Below are 25055 nucleotides of genomic sequence, written 5' to 3' on the forward strand. Positions count from 1 at the left end.
ACGGATGTAGGCGCATGCTGAAACTGACTTGCAGTATGGACTTCATGGGATATATCTGGTCTGGTAATACTCAGATACATCAGAGATCCTACAACCTGTCTGTAGGGTGTAGGATCCAAAAGTGGAACCCCATCATCAATTTTCATCTTTGCTCCTACTACCGCAGGAGTTTCGCAAAGCTTCTCATCCGTAATACCTGACTTGTCAATGATCTCAGATGCAAGTTTAGTTTGAGATAAGAAGTATCCTCTAAGAGAGTATGCTACTTCAATTCCCAAAAAATAAGTTAGAAAACCCAAGTCAGACATTTCAAATTTATCTTTTAAGATAGATTTTATACTCTTAATCCTGTTAGAGTCACTCCCAGTGATGAGCATGTCATCAACATACAGAAGTAAAATAACAATCCCTGTATTGGATTTTCTAACAAATAGAGCAGTGTCAGTAAAACAAGAGGAAAAACCATTCTCAATCATAACAGAGTTAAATCTATCATACCAAGCCTTGGGGGCTTGTTTTAGTCCATAGAGAGCTTTTTGAAGACGAAGTACCTTTCCCTTAGGAGCCTCCATTCCAGGAGGAGCATCCATATAAACTTCTTCACTTAAATTACCATTTAAAAATGCATTTTTAACATCCATTTGATAGATGTTCCATTTGTTGATAGAGGCAACGGTTATCAGGCATCGGACAGTGACCATACGGGCTACAGGAGCAAAAGTTTCTTCATAGTCAATACCATATTCTTGACTATATCCTTTTGCAACCAAGCGAGCTTTATACCTTTCAAGGGATCCATCACTTTTAGTTTTTACTTTAAAAACCCATCTGCATCCTATTGTTTTCTTACCTTTAGGAAGATGTTGAAACTCTCAAGTTTTGGCTCTTCTCAGAGCCTCAAGTTCACTGTCCATTGCATTAATTCATTCAGGGCACTTTCGTGCTTCTTCAAAATTTCTAGGTTCTATATAGGAGTGAATGGCACTAAGGCAAGCTCTATATCTTGGTGAAAAAGAGTCATAGGAGATGAACCTAGAAGGAGGCCTTCTACTTCTTTCGGTTCTACGAGGGATTATTTCATTCTGTGAACCACTGGGACTGACATTACTATATCTGTCAAGAGCACTCCTAAAGTTGTTTTGATCTCTATGAGTATAGGTGATAGGGTCTCTAGGTAAGTCAATATGTTGATGTGACGAAGAAGGCAAGGAGTTTTCCTCGGTTTCAAATTCATTTGGGTTACTTTGATCTGACTCATTATCACTAGTATCATCGTCTTTATTCAGTAAATCGAATAAAAATGAGTAATCCATATTTTCATTTTGAGGGTTACTATGTTCGAACCCACTAACATTTTCCAAAAAACTCACATTTCTAGAAACATATAATTTATCACTTTTGATATCATAACAACGAAACCCCTTTTGGGTTTCGGAATAGCCAAGAAAGGCACAAGGAATGGCTTTAGGAGAAAGTTTGTCATTCTTATCAGTAAGAACAAAACATTTACACCCAAAGACCCTTAACCTGCTATAATCAGGTTCCTTATCGTACAGTTTTTCAAAGGGAGAAATTTTGTTTAAATTCTTCGATGGGAGTCTGTTTATGAGATAGACAGAAGTAAGGGCTGCCTCAGCCCAGATATTTTTTGGAATGTTTTGAGAAATGAGTAAAGTCCTGGTTGTTTCAATGATGTGCTTGTGCTTTCGTTCGGCTAACCCATTTTGTTGAGGGGTTTTCGGACAAGATTTTTGGTGAAGAATACCAAAGTTTTCAAGATAACTTTTAAATTCATTTGAAAGGTATTCTCCTCCAGAGTCAGACCTAAAAATTTTTAAACATCCATTGAATTGATTTGAAATCATTGTGTGAAAACTTTTAAAGGTTGAGAAAACTTCATGTTTATGTTTAAGGAAATAAATCCAACAAAACCTAGTGTAGTCATCTACAAAGATCACATAATATGAAAATCCTCCTTTAGACATTACCGGAGCCGGTCCCCATACATCGGAATGGACAATTTCAAATGGTTTTGTCGTGAACATGGATCTTTGAGGAAAAGGCAAACATTTCATTTTCCCAAGAATGCATTCATTACACAAAAAGTCACTTTTACAAAGATGTTTAACAAAAGGTAAATAAGAGATTTTAACAATATTGGGATGACCCAATCTCTTATGCCATACATGAATGTCTTTGTTTTGGACGACGTTGCAAAATTGACTCTTAGGAACTTGAAGAAAATCTACGTAGTAGAGGTCTCCTCTTCTAGAGCCTTCCCCAATCAATCTCCCGGACTGGCGATCCTGTATCCAACATTTATTAGAAGAGAATTTTATATCGCAACCATGGTCCGAGAGTTGGGAGACGGAAAGAAGATTTAAGTTAAGGTTTGGGATAAAACGAATTTTTGGAACAAAGAAGTCTTGTTTTTCAAAATTACCTACTCCTTTAATCTCAAGAGATGTTCCGTCCGCGGTTGAGACAAAAGATGGAAAAGAATTTTTAGAGAAATTTGAAAGAGAACAAGAGCTAGGGGTCATGTGAAAGGATGCCCCGGAATCTAAAAGCCAAGATGTCTTACCGGGGGAAGAGGATGACATAGCGGCTCTGGAAGTGCCTCCCTTGAGAAGAGGTTGGAGTGCTTCTACAATTTGTTGAAGAGAAAGAGACTCATTTGATGAAGAAGGTCGTTCTTCAACTTGGGATGCCATAGCCGTTGCAATCAATTTCTTCCATTTAGGACACAAAGGTTTGATATGTTCGGGTTCTTTACAATAGTAGCAAGTCACTTTGCTATAGTCTCTTTTGCCATATCGATCATTTCCTCCTTGACCTTGATTCTTGAAATGAGGAGGTCTATAGGTTTTCATGTTGTTTCCCGGTCTTGACACGGCATTAGCCATTTCACCATCTTCTTGAGTAGAGGAAGCAACAAGAATGCTAAAATTATTTTTGTCAATCCCCATACGGGTTTCTTCACCACTTAGCTTGGTGATAACATCTTCAAGCGAGAGAGATGTGAAAGCGGAGAGAAGAGAGGACCGAACTTGTTCAAATTCGGGTCTAAGGCCATTTAAAAAATTAAAGAACCGGTCTTCCTCAAGTTGTTTGTGCCTTAATTCGATTGCCTCACCACTCCACTTAGGTTCAAGAATTGCGAGCTCGTCCCAAATAGCGGATAATTCGGCAAAGTACTCCCGAATGGTCATGTCATTTTGTTGGAGAGTCAAAGCCCTCTTTTGGAGAAAGTACTTGTGGGATAAATCTATTGAGGTGTACATTTTCTCAAGATATACCCAAGCTTCGGAAGCCCTTTTAAATTTGATGATGTTGGCATTTATCTTGGTCTCAACGGATGAGAAAATCCAAGATAAGATCTTGAAGTTCTTCATTTCCCAATCATCATGTTTTTTAGAATACTCTTCAAGGGCCTTTTGTCTTTCATCCCCTTCGAGGATCTTGATATCCCCTCCTTCAACAATGGTAATTTTAGGTTCCGGTTCCGGTATGGATCCATGGACGTAACCCCAAAGGCCCTTTCCTTTAATATGAGCTTCCATATTACCGGCCCAAACATGATAGTTTGAGCCATTAAGCTTAAACCCAAGAGAGAAATGGGAGTCTTTTTCACCCATTAGAGAGGAAAGAAGCCAAGGAATAATACGTACCTCAATTACTTTTCGCGTCTTCCTTGATACGAGAGACTCCTAAAATATTGCTCGAAGAAGGTAATCCTCTTTGATTTCAAAAAACTTGAAGGCACGCTTTTCGAGGAATGCTAGAGAGGGCGAATCGTAATTCTCCTTTTTCAACGAGGCTTTGATACCATGTAAAAGTATCTTCAACAAGATACTAAAGTCAAAGGAACGATATAAATGTGCAAGCATACACACACCAAGAACACTTGGAACACTTGTGCACCAAAAGCACAAAATACGAAATCACAAAAGTGCAAATGCACTCATAAGTTTTATAAACACTAAAATGGTTGGGCAATAAATCCCAACAACCACTACTAAATACAAGAGAGAGTGCCCATATTTATAGGGCTAAAGGAGACCTTGGAAGGGGCTCCACATAGTCGTTGGAGCCCCTCCAACGGTCACAAATGTGACCGTTGGAGGGGTCCAACGACTAGTGTGTTGGGCCCCTCCCAAGGTAGGTACAAGGTATTTATTAAATGAAAAAAGAAAAATAAAAAAGGGAAAAAAATTACAAAACATATTCGAAAAAGAATGTGTAAAAATGTCTAAACTACCCCTAAGACTAAAGATAGAATTATATATATTTTACATATATAATAGGTAGATACATATACATATATTATATATATGTATATGTATTACCTTATATATGTAAAATATATATACGAAGTTACAAGATTGAGTTACATAATTTAACACAGGCTGCCATGGCCAAATATTACCCGTGTGTGTGTGTGTGTGAGTGTGCGCTTGTGTGAGTGTGTGTTTGTGTTATCTAACTTTAAACTAGTTATATTAGTATTAGCATCATTCAACCGATTGGAATAACCAAAACACCCTTAAAAGCAATGACACTTTTTAAAATACAGTTGTGTTTGGGTCAAAAGAGTCCCTTTCACTTTTCAAATTTAATTTACTAAAATACACCATGTTACTTTTTAAAAGATATCTTTGACTTTTTCTTCTCTTCAAAACCAAAGACTCGTTTTACCCTTAAAGTAACTATATACTTTCGAAAACACCATTACCTCTCCTTAAAAAAAACATTACTTTTAAGGGTGTTTTGGTCATTCCAATCAATTGAATGCTACTAACATTAGTGTAACTAGTTTAAAGTTAGATAAAACCATATATGTTTACTTTTTTATGAAAAGAAAATGGAAATTTAAACCAATAAAAACATATATGTTAATTTTTTCTGAAAAGATAATGGAAATTTAAACCAACATTATTGTCTGCTTGAACTTTGAGGTTACAAGTTTTGCACCTTTAAATTATATTGTATCATAGAGTACTCGGCAACAAAATTACACTGTACTAGTAATACAAATGATGTATGTTCTAGGTTCAGACAAGATTATTCCAGATATTCCTCAAAACCTGTTTCATAAACATCTAAGAACCAAACTTCATTTTCAGCCTCATACTTTTATGTCATATCATCATATGCTCTTTTTCAGAAGTGCCTACAAGTTTTCTGACCCTCCCAGTTAGAGATTATTAGTGTTTATCTCTTGAAGCATTGCCACTTGCTCAAAATGTTACATGCTAGTTAATTCAATGCTAATAAATCTGTGTGCTTTGGCAAACTTGCAACACTGGGGGTGAATCACAACTTATTACAATCTACTAAAAGGAGAAATTACCTTGAAATATTATAAAAAAGTAGTGACTTTCTATAATAAAAAGAGAAGAAGTTATACAGTAAGAGGAAAGTGTAACATACCAAAAGTACCAGATCATAAGATGAAAAGCATAAAAATAAAGATTGTTTCTGTCATGAGCAGTGTTATCAAAAACGCGCCTTGAGGCGCAAAAGGCATGCCTCGCCTTGAGACGCAAAAGGCGCACCTCGCCTTGAGGCGCGGCCCTCTATGCCTCAAGGCGCAAAAAAAAAATCTAAGACATAATCAACAAGATTTCTGTAAGTTAATCTCATATTTTTCAGTTATTTCAGTTATGTAATCAGTTTCTTAGTATATTTTAACTTTTGTTGGTTAATCTCATGTATTTTCCAGTTATGTAATCAGTTTTTATATGCTACCTAAAGTAACATATAAAAGTAACTTGTATATGTTAATCTCATATTTTTTAGAATAATCTCATATATTTTAACTTTTGTAGGTTAATCTCATATATTTTTCAGTTATTTCAGTTATGTAATCAGTTTCTTAGTATATTTTAACTTTTGTTGGTTAATCTCATATATTTTCCAGTTATGTAATCAGTTTTTATATGTTACTTAAAGTAAAATATAAAAGTAACTTACTTTTATATGTTAATCTCATATATTTTAACTTTTGTGGGTTAATCTCATATATTTTCCAGTTATTTCAGTTATGTAATCAGTTTCTTAGTATATTTTAACTTTTGTTGGTTAATCTCATATATTTTCCAGTTATGAAATCAGTTTTTAGTTACTTTTATATGTTAATCTTGAAAAGATAACATTAGTTCTGTATTAGTGTCTTGAATCTGGATCGGATCCTTAAGATCCGGATCCAGTCACTTGTATGTCTAATTTCCATACGTCACCTATAAGGTGGATATGTTGTAATTTTTATTGTTGTTCAAGGGTAACTTTGTACCCTAATAAGTCTTGTAAGCTCTTTTTATATTCAATGAGAATGGACGCCCAGGGTGAAAGGGTTTCCCCTCTATTTCGTGCAGCCTCTTATCATCACTTTCTTTATTCCCTCTTCTACAGATAAAAGATTGGAGATCTGCAAATCTAACATGGTATCAGAGCACGTTAGATCTGGGCGTGGACATGATTTCCAGAAGGCATGATTGAAGAGTCTCCATATTTTCCAAATCGAAGATTCTACTTTCACAGCCTGGTATGATCTACACGAACTTCCTTTCAAATCGTGTAGCCATTCTTTCTACCTCGTTCTTCTACCCATTTCAAATCATGTAGCCATTCTTTCTACCTCGTTCTTCTACCCCTTTCAGATCGTTACCTAAATTCACCTATTTTTTCTTTCTCCCTCGTTCTTCTACCCATTTCAGATAGTCTCCTAAATTTTTGTTTTCAGACTGTCGTAGATTTCAGGCTACCGCAGATCTGAAACTGTAAATTCAGACCTGTCTATTTTTTATCTACTTTCTACCTTTGCGTCAAATCTTCAAATCTGAACCTGTCATTCCCTAAACTTGTTATTTCTGTTTTTTCCCTTTTATTTTTCTCGCTGAATATTGTCTTTATTCTCATGGACTTCCCAACTGCGCAATCCAATCTCTCTGCGAGCTTCCTTAACCAACTTGTGTCTGAAAAACTGCATACTTCGAATTTTTTGATTTGGAAAAGACAAATAATCCCTTTTATAAGGAGTCAGGGTCTCCTCAGTCATCTCGATGGATCCATGCCAACCCCTCCAGAATTTGTATCTCGTGAAGATACAGATGACAAAGGGGCAACATCTACCATTCTTATCAAGAATCCAGAATATCTCAATTGGGAAAAACGAGACCAGCTGCTTGTGGCCTATATCACTTCGACTCTATCGCAGGAGGTACTCCTTGCCATTCCTGATGATTGCACAGCCACACAGCTATGGGACAGATTGGTTCACACATATTCTCAGATTTCAGAAGCTCGAGTTGTATTCCTCAAGCGTGAGTTTCAGATGATGAGGAAGGAATCTTCGACCGTAATGGAATTTTTGAATAAAATGAAAAGCATTGCTGATCAGTTAGCTGTCATTGGATGCCCCGTTAGCGATAAGGACATGGTTCAGCAGATTTTGAGTGGATTGGGGGCTGATTACCATATTCTCACGACTTCATTGTTGTGTTTACCTGAATTACCAAAGTTTGAAGATTTGCGCGCTAAGTTGTTACAGTATGAGATGTCATTAAAAGGTTTGCCAGAGGAACCTCACAAGCAAGGACACACTCATGATGTTCTTGCTACAGGAATCGGCTATGGACGAGGGAGAGGTGGATTCAGTTTTCGAGGACGCGGAGGACAGGGCAGAAATACATCAGGAGGACGTGGGCTTTTACCCACTCCTAATGTTCTTCCGAGTTCTCAAGGACAGAGAAACATGCCTACATGCTACATATGTAACAAAAGGGGTCATGTTAGGGCTAACTGTTGGTTTAACCCACAGAATAAAGACAAAAACCAGCAAGGAGAACATAAGAAAGGAACTGAATCAAATGGAGAATTAAAAGAATTGCTTATGTCAGCCCTAGCAACATTGAATTTGAAACAGAATGAGGAGGGGACATGGTATGTTGATTCTGGGGCAGCAACCCATGTTACTGGAGATGCAGGTAAGCTTCTAAATCCTATTTCTTATTTTGGCAAAAACTGTATAGTCACTGGAGATGGATCCCGCCATTCTATTTCTCATGTTGGAAATTCGGTTATCCCTATGTCCAAGTCCACTCTCAAACTTTCCAATGTTCTTCATGCCCCAAATATCAAAAAGAATATTATTTCTGTTTCCAAACTAGTTGATGATAATCATGTTTCTGTTGAATTCACTCCTTCTGTTCATGTGAAGGATCTACACTTGAAGAAAACATTCGCTGAAGGGAAATGACAGGGCAACATGTACATCTTTCAAGAGGATCCTTCTACATGTCGTCATCCAGTCTGTAATACCTTGAAGCCTTCGTCTGTGTCTTCCTTTGCCCCCTCTAATTTTGTCTTCAGTGTCTCATATTGTAATAAGCCAGATCTATGGCATGGTCGGTTGGGTCACTGTGGTGATCATTTTATTAAAAAACTTGTCACTAATAATCTCATTCCTAAGGAGAGTTTGAGTCTTGAAAAGAATAAACAAAAATGTTCTAGTTGTCATCTATGTAAGAGTCATGTGCTCCCTTTTCATAGTGTTAATAAAAGAGCTTCAAAGCCTTTTGAAATTATTTGTTCGGATGTTTGGGGACCTGCTCCAGTCAATTCTTGTTCTGGTACTAGGTATTATCTTATTTTTGTTGATAGTCATTCTCGTTATACATGGATATTTTTCATGAAACATAAATCAGAAACTTTCCTTTTGTTTCAAAGATTCTACTCTTTTGTCAAGAACCACTTCTCCGAAAATATTCAATATTTACAGTCCGATGGGGGAGGTGAATTTTCTTCTAGTGACTTTATTAGTTTTCTCCAGAATAACGGAATAGGAAGGAAAGTGTCTTGCCCACACACCCCTCAGCAAAATGGAATTGCTGAGAGAAAGCACCGACACATTGTGGAAACTGCAATGAGCATGATGCACGACAGCAATCTACCCATAAATTTATGGACGGAAGCATTCCATACTGCAGTCCATATTATAAATAAATTGCCAATGAATATTTTGGAAAACAAATCTCCATATTTTACTTTACATGGAGTTCACCCCAATTATCATGATCTGCATGTGTTTGGATGCGTTTGTTATGTCCATGTTGACAGCTCATTAAGGCACAAATTTCAAGATAATGCTGTAAAGTGCAGATTTGTCGGGTATGCAGATGACTACAAGGGCTACAGGTGTTATGATCCAAGAACAAAGCGCATCAAAGTCTCCAGACACGTCATTTTTTTATGAGATGAACTTTGACTCTCATCCAGAATTCACAAATTCCTCGTCGAATGATGTTGAGTTCTATTATCCATGGCTGAGCTCAGAATTATTTACTGAAACCGATATCAGCTGTCCTGCAGAATTTAGACAGGTAACAGAGAGGTTTGAACAACATGACAATATGAGACATCAAGAAGATGCAGAAACCTCATCACAACCAGGCAGGTACAAGGACATTGTATATACTCGACGAGAGCAACACAGACCAACGGCCAATATGCCTGGTCATGCATCCTCACAAAATCCCGATCTTAGAAGGTCGAATCGAATTCGACATCCTGTTGAAAGGTGGGTTAGTTATGAGAATTTCTCCATGGATTTTCAATTGTTTTTAACCTCTTTGAACAAAGAGGATGAACCCATTACCTTTCACCAAGCAACACATTTTAGAAGGTGGGTTGAGGCCATGAACGATGAGATGGAGGCACTGCATGAATGTGGAACCTGGGAGATTGTTCCAAGACCATCAAATAGAAATGTTGTTGGATCAAAGTGGGTATATAAAATAAAATACAAGCCAGATGGCACTATTGAACGCTACAAGGCGAGGCTTGTGGCCAAAGGCTTCACCCAAGAACAGGGGCTAGATTATGATGAAACTTTTAGTCCTGTTATAAAGATGGGGACAATTCGACTTATTCTCTCCTTAGCCGTTGAACATGGATGGGTACTAAGTCAACTTGATGTTAAAAATGTCTTTCTTCACGGTGATCTTAAGGAGGAAGTTTACATGGAGCAACCCACAGGATATGCTGAAGGAGACTCTCGAAGGTATGTATGTAAGTTAAGAAGGGCAATTTATGGATTGAAACAAGCATCACGTTCGTGGTTTGACAGTTTCTCTGTGGAAATACAGAGGCACGGTTTTTCACGGTCACTTTTAGATCATTCTCTGTGTTAAATATTATATGTAAATGGATATATTTCATGTACTGTATTCTATTGTACCACTTGTACAGCATACTGTACTGTATTATACCATTGTACTGTATTGTACCACTTGTACAGCATATAAATATCAATGGAAAGGGGAGAAGATTCTATTGCCGCCCAACATTTTTTTTTTCTCTCTTCCCTCTTACCTCTCTCTCTCTATCTCTTGCTACGATAGTAAGGTGACTCCCACATCTGATTTCTCACATGGTATCAGAGCCAAGGGCGTGGTAATCACGATCATCTGGAAGGCCCCTAAGGACCTTGACGTGCGTTTTTTAGCGTTCTCAAGGAAAGTGTTTTTTCCATCTTTTCTCTGTTGTTTCTCCGTTGAATCACTATATTTCGACGTCGTTTCTTCATTTCCTCATATCGTGCATCTTTTCCTTCTTACATATTCTGTTATCCCCAATTTTATCAACCCTAATTTCTGTTTTCCCCAAATTTGGGAACCCTCATTTCTCAAAAGTGCCTCTTTTCTCACACTTCTTGTGATTTCTTATCTATTTCTTGCAATATAGTTGATAAATCGTACATTCTGCACGATTAACTGAAAAATCGTGATTTCCAAAACTCAAAAATTTCTGTCTGTACGGTTCTGTCCGTACAACCTACGAATTTCTGTCGTGCTATTTGATTCATCCTTGATCTTCTTTCTTATGGATTCTAAAATCAGCCCCGGATTTCTTTCTCAACTTGTTTCTCACAAATTAACTCATGATAACTACTTACTTTGGAAACGCCAAATTCTGCCGTTTATCCGAAGTCATGATCTTTCCGGGCATCTGGATGGGGGATCACCCGCCCCACCTATGACTATTACGCAAGAGGTAACTGGTAATGATGGGAAGGTGACTTGCATTGCTATTCCAAATCCTGCGTATGATGTTTGGTTTCAGAAGGACCAATCTGTGGTTGCCTATTTGACTGTCACGTTATCTGATCGTATATTACAAACTATCTCTGACCATTTTACTGCTGCAGAACTATGGAGACATCTTGCTCACTCTTATTCACAGGTTTCTGAATCACGTGCACTTCAACTGAAATGGCAGTTCCAATCTATGCGAAAGGGAACTAAGACCATTACTGAATTTCTAGGGGATATCAAAATTATCATTGATCAGTTGGCCGCTATTGGATATCCTGTTTCTGACAGAGATGTTGTTCAGCAGGTATTGGGAAGCCTTGGGCCCCAATATCGTATGTTTTGCACTGCATTACAGGTTGCCTCTACACTTCCATGCTTTGAGGATTTACAGGCCAAACTCCTACAGTATGAAGTTAGTTTGACTCAAGATCATCTTATTGATGATCCTCATCCTGTCATGTTTACATCTGGGTCTACCTCATTTCGTCCACCTGCTGCTCATATGGGTCGTGGAGGACTCCTTCCTACTCCTACTGCTCCACCTGCCACTAGAGGTACCCGTGTCCCTACTTGCTTCCATTGCAACAAGCGTGGCCATGTGAAAGCAGATTGTTGGCACAACCTACAGAATCGCAACAAGGCAGGGAGGCCAGAACCAAGAGCTGGACAGATGAATGTTAGACAGTTTCAGGGGCAGCCGCAGGGAAATTTTCGAGCACATCAGGGTACTGATCAGGGACAGAGTGCAGGGTTGCCACATGATATGCAACAAATTCTGATGACTGCATTTAACAACATGAATTTGCGTCAGAATGATGATGGAGTTTGGTATATTGATTCTGGAGCAGCCGCACATGTTACTTCTGATGCAGGTAAACTTTCCAACATGGTTCCTTATATTGGCACTGGCACTATTGTCACGGGAGATGGTTCCCACCACCCTATTTCTCATACTGGAAATGCATCTCTCTCTTTGTCACAATCTACACTACCATTGAAAAATGTCTTACTCACTCCTGCCATTGAGAAAAACATTTTATCTGTTTCTAAATTGGTTGATGAAACAAATTCATCCATGGAATTTACTCTGTCTTCTGTTTGTCTTAAGGACCTTCGAACCAAGAAGATGCTCGCTAAGGGTGAACGACGCGGAAACATGTACGTCTTCGAAGCAGCCCCCGGGACTTTGAAGACGTCATCTACCGTGACTCCATCTTTTCCTGCTTATTTGAGTCAGTCTTCTTCTGTTATACAATGTAATAAGCCAGTTTCTTGGCATCATCGGTTAGGTCATTGTAGTCAAGGGTTCCTTGACAAATTGTCTTCTCAGGGTTTTATTCCCAAAGTCAAATTAGATCATAAGTGTCCTAGTTGTAATGTCTGCAAGAGTCATGTACTTCCCTTTCAAAGTATCAATAAAAGAGCTTCCAAGCCATTTGAAATTATTCACTCTGATGTTTGGGGCCCAGCTCATGTTTCATCTCTATCTGGCTCTCGATATTATGTGTTATTTCTTGACTCTTTCACTCGTTACACTTGGATTTACTTTATGAAATCTAAATCTGAAGTGTTCAAACTTTTCAAACAATTTCATGCTCTTGTTCAGAACCTTTTCAATTCAAATATCACTTATTTCCAGTGTGATGGTGGTGGAGAATACATATCTCATGATTTTAGTGAATATTTAAAGGACCATGGCATCACACGTAACTCCTCTTGTCCTTACACTCCACAACAGAATGGAGTAGCAGAACGTAAGCATCGGCATATTGTTGAAACCGCGTTAAGTATGATGCACAATATTGATATTTCTTTCTCTCTTTGGACTGAGGCCTTTCACACTGCAGTGCATATCATTAACAGGTTGCCTATGGAATTATTAGGAGATCAGTCTCCTTATTATTTGCTTCACGGTTCTCACCCTTCTTATGATGATTTGCATGCTTTCGGATGCATTTGTTATGCCCATGTGGATCATTCTTTACGTAACAAGTTTCAGGACAGAGCAGTTCAGTGCAGATTTCTGGGATATGCCGATGGGTATAAAGGATATAGATGTTATGATCCTATTTTGGGTAAGATTAAGGTGTCTAGAAATGTTGTTTTTGATGATGACCATTTCAGCACTTGTGATACTTCTCAGGTATATGAGCAAACTACTTATGATCCATGGCTTTGTGATACTTTGCTATATGACTCTATCAGAGATCCTGTTGTTGATGAACCAATTCAGTTTGAAGCAGACAACTCCATCATCCAGGATGCACCTTCACGGTTTTCAGGTTTGGTTTATGCCCGTCGAGGAGCCCCTCCAACTCCATCTCACGAGGCTCCCCCTCTTCGACGATCCACACGTGAAAGGCATCCTATCCATCGTTGGGTTAGTTACAACAATTTTTCTCTTGACTTTCAGTTGTTTCTAACCAATGTGGCCAAAGAGAAAGAGCCGTCTACTTTCCATCAGGCAGCCCATTCTCGAGCTTGGGTTGAAGCTATGAACGAAGAAATGGCAGCACTTCATGAATGTCATACATGGGATATTGTTCCTCGACCTGTTGATAGAAATGTTGTTGGTTCCAAATGGGTTTACAAGATCAAGCGTAAACCAGATGGTAGCATTGAAAGATATAAAGCTCGCCTTGTTGCACGCGGATTCACACAACAATATGGGCAAGATTATGAGGAAACTTTTAGCCCTGTTGTCAAAATTGGCACCATTCGTGTGATCCTCACTTTGGCACTTCAGCATGGTTGGTCTCTTAGCCAGTTGGATGTCAAGAATGCGTTCCTACATGGAGACTTGAAGGAAGAGGTGTATATGGAGCAACCTCCTGGATATAGTGAACATGATGCGGCTACATGGGTTTGTAAATTGAGAAGGTCTCTTTATGATTTAAAACAGGCATCTCGGTCTTGGTTTGAGAGTTTCTCCATGGAAATTCAGCAGCATGGCTTTTCTAAGAGTATACTTGATCATTCTTTATTTATGTATAAGAATGATCATGTTACTACTTGGGTTCTTATATATGTTGATGACATCATTATCACTGGGAGTGATGATGCACATATTGCCTTGGTCAAGTCTTTACTCATGGCCAAATTTAAGATGAAGGACTTAGGCCCATTGCGATACTTCTTGGGAGTTGAAGTCGATAGGCAAGATGATCGACTCACTCTAAGTCAACACAAGTATACTCTTGACATTCTTCACACCACTGGTATGATTAATTGTAAACCTCTCAGCACCCCATCTGTCTTAAATCATAAGTTTAGTGCAAAAGAAGGCTAATTATATCATGATTCCACTTTATATCGCCGCATTGTTGGTATGTTGCAATATCTTACATTTACAAGACCTGACATTGCTTATGCTGTAAATCAAGCATCTCAGTTTATGCATGCTCCCACTGATTGTCATATGGAATGTATTAAGCGTATTCTCAGATATCTGAAAGGGACTATTGGAGATGGATTGCTCTATCACAAAGATGAAAGCTTCACTACAGGACACCGTTTACTTACATATTGTGATGCAGATTGGGGTGGGGACCCTGATGAGCGTAGGTCGGTTTCAGGATATTGTGTTTTCATTGGCCCAAATATTGTCACTTGGAGTAGTAAGAAACAAAAGGCCATTGCTAAATCCAGCACTGAGGCAGAGTACAGGGCAATGGCAGCAGGGACAGCTGATGTCACTTGGGTACGGCATCTTCTTCAAGAGTTGAATGAACCCATCTCTTCCTCTCTGCTTTTATGTGATAATCAAAGTGCCATTAATATTTCTTTTAACCCTATTCATCATTGTCGCACGAAGCACATTGAGATTGATCAGCATTTTGTTAGACAAAAGATTGAAACAGAAGAAATTGAGGCTTCGTATGTCAGATCAAAAGACCAAGTGGCAGACATCTTCACCAAAGGATTGGTTAGTCATCAATTTTGGTTACTTAAGGGCAAGTTGAGCATGATTGAAGATCATCCTCAACTTGAGGGAGGCTGTTAAATATGTATATGTAAATGGATATATTTCATGTACTGTATTGTACCACTGTATTGTATTGTACCACTTGTACAGCATACGGTACTGTAGTGTACCACTGTACTGTATTGTACCACTTGTACAACATATAAATATCAATGGAAAGGGGAGAAGATTCTATTGCCGCCCAACATTTTTTTTTCTCTCTTCCCTCTTACCTCTCTCTCTATCTCTTGCTACGATAGTAAGGTGACTCCCACATCTGATTTCTCACAACATCATACGCAGGATTTGGAATAGCAATGCAACTCACCTTCCCATCATTACCAGTTACCTCTTGCGTAATAGTCATAGGTGGGGCGGGTGATCCCCCATCCAGATGCCCGGAAAGACCATGACTTCGGATAAACGGCAGAATTTGGCGTTTCCAAAGTAAGTAGTTATCATGAGTTAATTTGTGAGAAACAAGTTGAGAAAGAAATCCGGGGCTGATTTTAGAATCCATAAGGAAGAAGATCAAGGATGAATCAAACAGCACGACAGAAATTCGTAGGTTGTACGGACAGAAATTTTTGAGTTTTGGAAATCACGATTTTTCAGTTAATCGTGCAGAATGTACGATTTATCAACTATATTGCAAGAAATAGATAAGAAATCACAAGAAGTTTGAGAAAAGAGGCACTTTTGAGAAATGAGGGTTCCCAAATTTGGGGAAAACAGAAATTAAGGTTGATAAAATTGGGGATAACAGAATATGTAAGAAGGAAAAGATGCACGATATGAGGAAATGAAGAAACGACGTCGAAATATAGTGATTCAACGGAGAAACAACAGAGAAAAGATGGAAAAAACACTTTCCTTGAGAACGCCCAAAAACGCACGTCAAGGTCCTTAGGGGCCTTCCAGATGATCGTGATTACCACGCCCTTGGCTCTGATACCATGTGAGAAATCAGATGTGGGAGTCACCTTACTATCGTAGCAAGAGATAGAGAGAGAGGTAAGAGGGAAGAGAGAAAAAAAAAATGTTGGGCGGCAATCTGTAATGCAGTGCAAAACATACGATATTGGGGCCCAAGGCTTCCCAATACCTGCTGAACAACATCTCTGTCAGAAACAGGATTTGACTGCCACGTTATCTGATCGTATATTACAAACTATCTCTGACCATTTTACTGTTGTAGAACTATGGAGACATCTTGCTCACTCTTATTCACAGGTTTCTGAATCACGTGCACTTCAACTGAAATGGCAGTTCCAATCTATGCGAAAGGGAACTAAGACCATTACTGAATTTCTAGGGGATATCAAAATTATCATTGATCAGTTGGCCGCTATTGGATATCCTGTTTCTGACAGAGATGTTGTTCAGCAGGTATTGGGAAGCCTTGGGCCCCAATATCGTATGTTTTGCACTGCATTACAGGTTGCCTCTACACTTTCATGCTTTGAGGATTTACAGGCCAAACTCCTACAGTATGAAGTTAGTTTGACTCAAGATCATCTTATTGATGATCCTCATCCTGTCATGTTTACATCTGGGTCTACCTCATTTCGTCCACCTGCTGCTTATATGGGCCGTGGAGGACTCCTTCCTACAACTACTGCTCCACCTGCCACTAGAGGTACCCGTGTCCCTACTTGCTTCCATTGCAACAAGCATGGCTTTTCTAAGAGTATACTTGATCATTCTTTATTTATGTATAAGAATGATCATGTTACTACTTGGGTTCTTATATATGTTGATGACATCATTATCACTGGGAGTGATGATGCACATATTGCCTTGGTCAAGTCTTTACTCATGGCCAAATTTAAGATGAAGGACTTAGGCCCATTGCGATACTTCTTGGGAGTTGAAGTCGATAGGCAAGATGATCGACTCACTCTAAGTCAACACAAGTATACTCTTGACATTCTTCACACCACTGGTATGATTAATTGTAAACCTCTCAGCACCCCATCTGGATGGGGGATCACCCGCCCCACCTATGACTATTACGCAAGAGGTAACTGGTAATGATGGGAAGGTGAGTTGCATTGATATTCCAAATCCTGCGTATGATGTTTGGTTTCAGAAGGACCAATCCTTTGGTGAAGATGTCTGCCACTTGGTCTTCTAATCTGACATACGAAGCCTCAATTTCTTCTGTTTCAATCTTTTGTCTAATAAAATGCTGATCAATCTCAATGTGCTTCGTGCGACAATGATGAATAGGGTTAAAAGAAATATTAATGGCACTTTGATTATCACATAAAAGCAGAGAGGAAGAGATGGGTTCATTCAACTCTTGAAGAAGATGCCGTACCCAAGTGACATCAGCTGTCCCTGCTGCCATTGCCCTGTACTCTGCCTCAGTGCTGGATTTAGCAATGGCCTTTTGTTTCTTACTACTCCAAGTGACAATATTTGGGCCAATGAAAACACAATATCCTGAAACCGACCTACGCTCATCAGGGTCCCCACCCCAATCTGCATCACAATATGTAAGTAAACGGTGTCCTGTAGTGAAGCTTTCATCTTTGTGATAGAGCAATCCATCTCCAATAGTCCCTTTCAGATATCTGAGAATACGCTTAATACATTCCATATGACAATCAGTGGGAGCATGCATAAACTGAGATGCTTGATTTACAGCATAAGCAATGTCAGGTCTTGTAAATGTAAGATATTGCAACATACCAACAATGCGGCGATATAAAGTGGAATCATGATATAATTGGCCTTCTTTTGCACTAAACTTATGATTACAAGACCTGACATTGCTTATGCTGTAAATCAAGCATCTCAGTTTATGCATGCTCCCACTGATTGTCATATGGAATGTATTAAGCGTATTCTCAGATATCTGAAAGGGACTATTGGAGATGGATTGCTCTATCACAAAGATGAAAGCTTCACTACAGGACACCGTTTACTTACATATTGTGATGCAGATTGGGGTGGGGACCCTGATGAGCGTAGGTCGGTTTCAGGATATTGTGTTTTCATTGGCCCAAATATTGTCACTTGGAGTAGTAAGAAACAAAAGGCCATTGCTAAATCCAGCACTGAGGCAGAGTACAGGGCAATGGCAGCAGGGACAGCTGATGTCACTTGGGTACGGCATCTTCTTCAAGAGTTGAATGAACCCATCTCTTCCTCTCTGCTTTTATGTGATAATCAAAGTGCCATTAATATTTCTTTTAACCCTATTCATCATTGTCGCACGAAGCACATTGAGATTGATCAGCATTTTGTTAGACAAAAGATTGAAACAGAAGAAATTGAGGCTTCGTATGTCAGATCAAAAGACCAAGTGGCAGACATCTTCACCAAAGGATTGGTTAGTCATCAATTTTGGTTACTTAAGGGCAAGTTGAGCATGATTGAAGATCATCCTCAACTTGAGGGAGGTTGTTAAATATGTATATGTAAATGGATATATTTCATGTACTGTATTGTACCACTGTACTGTATTGTACCACTGTACTGTATTGTACCACTTGTACAGCATACTGTACTGTATTGTACCACTGTACTGTATTGTACCACTTGTACAGCATATAAATATCAATGGAAAGGGGAGAAGATTCTATTGCCGCCCAACATTTTTTTTTCTCTCTTCCCTCTTACCTCTCTCTCTATCTCTTGCTACGATAGTAAGGTGACTCCCACATCTAATTTCTCACACTCTGTTTATTTTTAGACAGGGAGATCTGGTCACTTTGTTGCTCATATATGTTGATGATATTGTTATTACTGGGAACTCTAGAAATCATATTGAAAAGGTCAAACAACTTCTAAGTCAAAGATTTAAGATGAAAGACTTAGGGAAGTTGCGGTATTTTCTTGGAATTGAGGTTGACAGAAAATCAGATGTCCTAATGCTCACTCAACAGAAATACACCCTGGATATCTTAACTAAGGCAGGTATGAAGGAATGTAAACCTCTGAGCACTCCATGTGTGCTTCACCAGAAGTTGAGTTCAAAGGATGGTGATTTATATGAAGATCCTACACGATATCGAAGCCTGGTTGGCATGCTCCAATATCTAACTTTTACTCGACCTGACATAGTTTACTCTGTCAATCAGGTCTCACAGTTCATGCACGAACCAAGGGTAGGGCATATGGAAGCTATTAAAAGGATTCTTCGATATTTAAAAGGGACGATTGGAGATGGTCTCCTGTATAAATCGAGCTTGTCACGGACAACAAAACATGAGATTATTGTCTACAGTGATGCTGATTGGGGAGGAGATCCAGATGAACGAAGGTCAGTTTCAGGTTACTGTGTTTTTATTGGGTTAAACTTAATATCCTGGAGCAGTAGAAAACAAAAGGTTGTTGCAAGATCAAGTACAGAAGCAGAATATAGATTAATGGCGGCGGCCACAGCTGAGGCCACTTGGATAAGGCATATGTTGACTGAAGTGGGACAACATATCTCTCGAACACTGTTATTGTGTGACAATCAGAGTGCGATTAATATGTCTTTCAACCCATTCATCACAGTCGAGCTAAACATATTGAGATAGACCAACATTTCGTGAGGCAAAAGGTTGAAGACAAGGAGATTGAACCTCAATTTGTGAGAACTGAAGATCAAGTAGCAGACTTATTCACCAAAGGGTTAACGAAGGACAAATTTTGGATACAAAAAGGCAAGTTGTACATGGTACAAGGCCATGTACATCTTGAGGGAGGGTGAAAAGATAACATTAGTTCTGTATTAGTGTCTTGAATTTGGATCGGATCCTTAAGATCCGGATCCAGTCACTTGTATGTCTAATTTCCATACGTCACCTATAAGGTGGATATGTTGTAATTTTTATTGTTGTTCAAGGGTAACTTTGTACCCTAATAAGTCTTGTAAGCTCTTTTTATATTCAATGAGAATGGACGCCCAGGGTGAAAGGGTTTCCCCTCTATTTCGTGCAGCCTCTTATCATCACTTTCTTTATTCCCTCTTCTACAGATAAAAGATTGGAGATCTGCAAATCTAACAAATCTCATATTTTTTAGTACTTATTTGAGATTTTTTATTTCTTATTGGTTGTTATTTCATCAATAAAGCATTTCTTCATTTATTTATATTTTTAGATATTTTTTATAATTTTTTAAAGCTTTCAAAAAAAATTGAGGCTTACACTTTACGCCTCGAGGCTTACGCCTCGCCTCGGTTTTTGGTGGAGCGCCTCGCTACGCCTCAACGCTTTTCACAACACTGGTCATGAGGAATAAAAGTTTATATTATAGTTCATACTAATTATTAATATCATCATCATATCAGAAAATTGGCTATTAAAAACAGATTAGAGAGAGAGTGTGTGTATTCAACTCACTCAAACTAGTAGTCGTTAAAGTATTCTTGGACAAGTTACATCATAACCATCCTAAAAAGATTTGGTGGCTCATCAACTTTACTCGTGACTCAGCTGAATCAGCCAAGTGGACTAGATCTGGCTGATTAGGTTGAACACATGTTTATAATGACTCGATAACACAGAAAGGTGACATAAAACTTCTAATCATAAATATTAAAAGAAGCTGCAATGATATTTTTGAAGAAAAGAAAAAAGTGGATCCCAATCACCTCATCTTTCATAGAATTGGTTTTGAAAATCTTTGAACAAAGCATATGAGAGACAAGGAATAACTCCATTACATACCCATAACGAAGATCAAGTTTATGTAAGATTTCTGGCGTCTCTCCATCTGATGGCTCAGCAGATTCTGTGTAGACTATATCACGTGGTGAAACTTCAACTTTTGCATCGCCACCATCTTGTGTTTCTGCCCTGGTGAGATTAGTAGATCAAATAGGTAAAGGAAGCACAGGCAAGAGCAAACATTTACAGGATCCACAATTAGGTGCCTAACTGCCACTGATTCGCAACAAACTACAAGACCCATAATCTTCATGTGATTGCTAAAGTAATATTAGTTATCTTAGTTATATTTAAGAGGTCATGCTTGGAAAGCACTCACTATGTGATGTTTCTTAACTAATTCGTTCAGTTATCTTTCAGAGTTCATTCTTTGAACCGAGCTTGATAGGGGAAAGTTCCGTGTTCTCTAATCAATTTGAAATACTCACCAGGACCCACCAATGGATAACAAAACTGATAATATAGGAAATACAGAAGAATACTTACTCCAATGGTTGGTGTTGAAATATTGTGCTGTTTTTGCTAGTTATCAGGGGAAGAGCTTGATAGTTAGCAAGAACCTTACTTTTTTCTTATCTTGGATGAAAGCATATACACATGGATGATGGCGTGCAAGCTTTAGTAGACCATTGGGATTGATCCAATGACTTTCCCAGCCCAATCCAGATCATCCCCTTCTTAAGTCAACCTAGTTGGTTGACCCACTCCACATAAAATTTATATTCCTTTTTCTTCACTGTAGTTGCAAGCAATTTATTATATGTTCTGTGAAGATAAGACACATATTCCAATTTCCAAACATTTTGCTAATTGTCATTGTTTACTAATTTAGATTTATGAGACCTTTTACATTGAAAATCATGATTGATTAACTGGTTGATTAACACCATAAGTTTATAAATACCTATTTCATGTCATGATACTCTCTTTTGGAATATAGCTGATGCATGGTAGTTGCCTGAGGATTTTGAATGATTGATAACTTGCTAGTTAGAACACTAAATGCTAGTCAATTGTTATGTTCTTTACATTTCTTCCATTATTACATGTGCATGGACAAAGATAAAAGACCTGGCTAAGCCATGCATTGCATTCAACGACTTGAATCATGAATCATTGGGTTGTCAAACAATGTTATACACTAACAAACTGAATTCGTACACACGTAAACGTGTATATATATATATATATATATATATATATATATATATATATATATATATATATATATATATATATATATATATATATAATGTATGTATGTATGTATAGTTCATCTAATTACATCAATATAAGCAATCAAAGGCACCGGTTTTTCTTAGAATGGTTCCACGAATTCTGTGGCTAGCCCATGATGCATACCAGTAGAGTGTTGAAGGCTTGTCTGGTCTCCAATTGATAGAACGTTTTCCTTTGCGCACGCTATTGAAAGCTATTGGGATATCTTCAGCAAGTGGCAAATCACAAAGTTCTCTGACAAACCTCCCATCAGTTGTCCATAGATCAACTTTTTTTGGAAATCTTCCACATGGAACAATGAAAGAGTAAGGTCGGTGAATGGAAGTGACCAGAAGGTACTTCCGATCAGGTGATGGATCAATTGATGTATATACAGCAGGGGGGCCTATAGCCTTCACTGATCCATCTAAAGATGCCAAGATCAGCTCTGTGGTGGCATAGTAGTCAAACAAATTTTCATCATACTCATCCTTTAACAAATCCTGATATGTTCTGACTTGTACAACATTCTTCTGTTCATTTGATTGAATTTTTGGACCAGATGGGACCAGTGGCTTCTTTGGTGGTTCTCCACGAGAAACAGGAATAGTGCAAACCAGCAGCGTGGAATTGTCAATCCAAACATAGCTGTGCACCACATAGAAGAACAACAATTGTTAAAACAATAGGATATATGTTTTCTTGATTGTAAACATGTGTACTCAACCTGCACTTACTTGTCAAATATTGCATTTAGATATATATCAGGTGACTGAAATAATGGGCGAGCTCTTCCTGTCTCTACATCTGCGACCCATACTCTTAGTTTACTGATTGTGTTATCATCCTAAAATATCAGAAGGAAATAAAAAAAGAAAAAGGACAAGTTAGCTTAGTACATCTCCAACAGTCGACAAACACAGCTTATATATTCACTTGTGAGCATCAGAGATCAACGATCACCTCATCAAATCGGATACTGAAGGATAAATGCCGACCATCTAGGGACCTTCACAAACACATGAAAACATATTAGACACGAAAGAATAATATGTTGATAGATGGCTCTAATTAAAGCAATATAATAATCCATATCTAATCAGGATCCAAGAGTAACGCAAGAGCTGTAAGATCAGAACAGCACCAAAGATGAACCAAATAAATGTGCCATGTCAAGGACCTTAAGCACAATCAGCACGGATTATAATCACATCAATTGCAATCTGCACCTGAAGATACTTAAACAAAAGACATGTACAGTTTAAACTTTAAAGTCAGCCAATGGTCAAATATAAGCATATTCACTTTTTTTTCAGTGTGACTCCAGTTTCATGGCTATACATCTATTATAGCAATTTATTTGGTACAACCAAAAGCTATCATCATCCTAAATTTGCATACGTGTATCGCTCAAGTTCAGGCAGTAAACATGCATCTCTTGAATGACCTATGTCACTCAAGTCGGTTGCCAGGCACACATACCAGAGCTGCAAAACATGCATAAAGGCCACACATAGTTATCTTAAAATCTATTTCTTGGGGAAAACAAAAGAGCACAATCTCTAGACTTGAGACCATCACAAAGGCAGTGAATAATATCTGATACCAAGAGATAGATTGACATCCCAAACCATATAAGCCTATTTTGTCAATTCACTTGCTCTGATAGCATCACATGATGAAAAAATCATAATTTCCTTAGTATAAGCTCTAGAATATAGTAACAGATACAATACCAAACCCTCATAGATGTGTAATGGTTCAGTGGCATTTAGAATATGTTAATAGGCAGTAATCATGTCAGGATCTACAAAATACCATAGGTTTGTCAATATCATATGACATGGTTTAACAAATGAATGCCAGCCACATAACAGTAAATATGGCTATTTGGTGTCATAAACTTTCTTCCACCAATAGACAGTATGTACACTCAGATATTTGAACTTTTTTCAAGGTGAATTAAAACCTAAGCATATTTTTTAAAGAATGAAGCCTTAGATTGTACAAGCAAATCTCTCTCTGAACTCATGTTAAATATCAACTAGGATTATATTTTTTTTCCTAACAAGTTCAATTGTTTTTCCTTCTTTTGTTCCCCTGTATCATCTTGCAGTATTCTGCAGAACATATTATAGTGTTGAAAGGATTTATGGTTTAGCATTCGATGAGCTTATAAAATTTACCACCATAACCAAAAGAAGAAGAAAAAAAGGCATTTTTTTTCTACAATGGGTTCCGAGACAAGACCTCAAGAAAGTAGTTAATAGCCTTATTGAAATGAAATACGACAACAATTGAAAATTATAAAGATAAGTGGATCTTCCTTGACAACAAGAAAACTGGAAGAATCTTGATTCTGCCATGAATAAATGAACCATAAAGTGAAAACAACAAAAACTCCTGAGAAACATAACGGATGATTTATGGATTTCAGAGGTTACCAGCTAACAAAATTGATCTTGGCACCACTAGGAAAGCCATGTACCTCTTTCTCAGGTCCAAGAGTACCATCATTCATTAGCTCATGGATCCCTATACCAGTGTAGAATGACCTGAAAATAAACTTTGATTTCAATCAGAAAAGATGAGAGCAGTGTCCAGTAATGAAATTGCTTCTCCATCTCCTAAAGTTCTCTGTTCATTGCTGCATATAAATTTTCATGAAAAGAAAAAGAACATTGTGGGTCTTACATCCTACTTCGAGTGTTACAACTTCCATCAATGCGCATACCAGCCAGTTTTTCCTCTGGTCTTGCAAGATCAGACAGTGGAGGCAAAGCTCTACGCTTCAGGAATAGTATTTTATCCCTCTGAGGAGAAAAGGACAATGCAGGAAGGGGTGGCGCATCAACAATCTGTCTAATTTCAGGAGGAGGAAAGCGATATTGATTGTCCAGTGGAGAACCCTCTGTAGCGTGCCAATAAAATATGGTTACTAAAAGATCGAAGCATAATAACCGAAGGCAGATAAACTATGCAGCTCAATTACGGCCAGATTTCTAACGTAAAAAGGAAGTTGTTCATGAACGTTCATAAGAACAAATAGCATACTAAATCTGAATTCTTATGGGGTATTTCCCCTAATGCAATACTAAAGTATGACAA

At 38.1% G+C, this 25055-nt stretch overlaps 1 protein-coding gene across 2 annotated transcripts in view; it reads right to left on the reverse strand.

Moving 5' to 3' along the window:
* LOC149820660 (putative glutamyl endopeptidase, chloroplastic) overlaps positions 1–25055 on the reverse strand; it is a 39330-nt gene that overhangs the window by 13095 nt on the left and 1180 nt on the right. For both annotated transcript variants that reach the window (XM_089983458.1, XM_089983457.1), the window contains exons 2-7: positions 24642–24858; positions 24392–24502; positions 22911–22956; positions 22685–22794; positions 22092–22595; positions 20730–20858 (exon numbers count right to left, since the gene is read on the reverse strand). In XM_089983458.1, the coding sequence (XP_089839584.1) occupies positions 20730–20858; positions 22092–22595; positions 22685–22794; positions 22911–22956; positions 24392–24502; positions 24642–24858 (1117 nt within the window). The remainder of the gene's footprint in view (positions 1–20729; positions 20859–22091; positions 22596–22684; positions 22795–22910; positions 22957–24391; positions 24503–24641; positions 24859–25055) is intronic.

This window comes from Nuphar pumila, chromosome 12 (assembly GCF_984573655.1).
Source record: "Nuphar pumila chromosome 12, dmNupPumi1.hap1.1, whole genome shotgun sequence".
Lineage (NCBI taxonomy): Eukaryota > Viridiplantae > Streptophyta > Magnoliopsida > Nymphaeales > Nymphaeaceae > Nuphar > Nuphar pumila.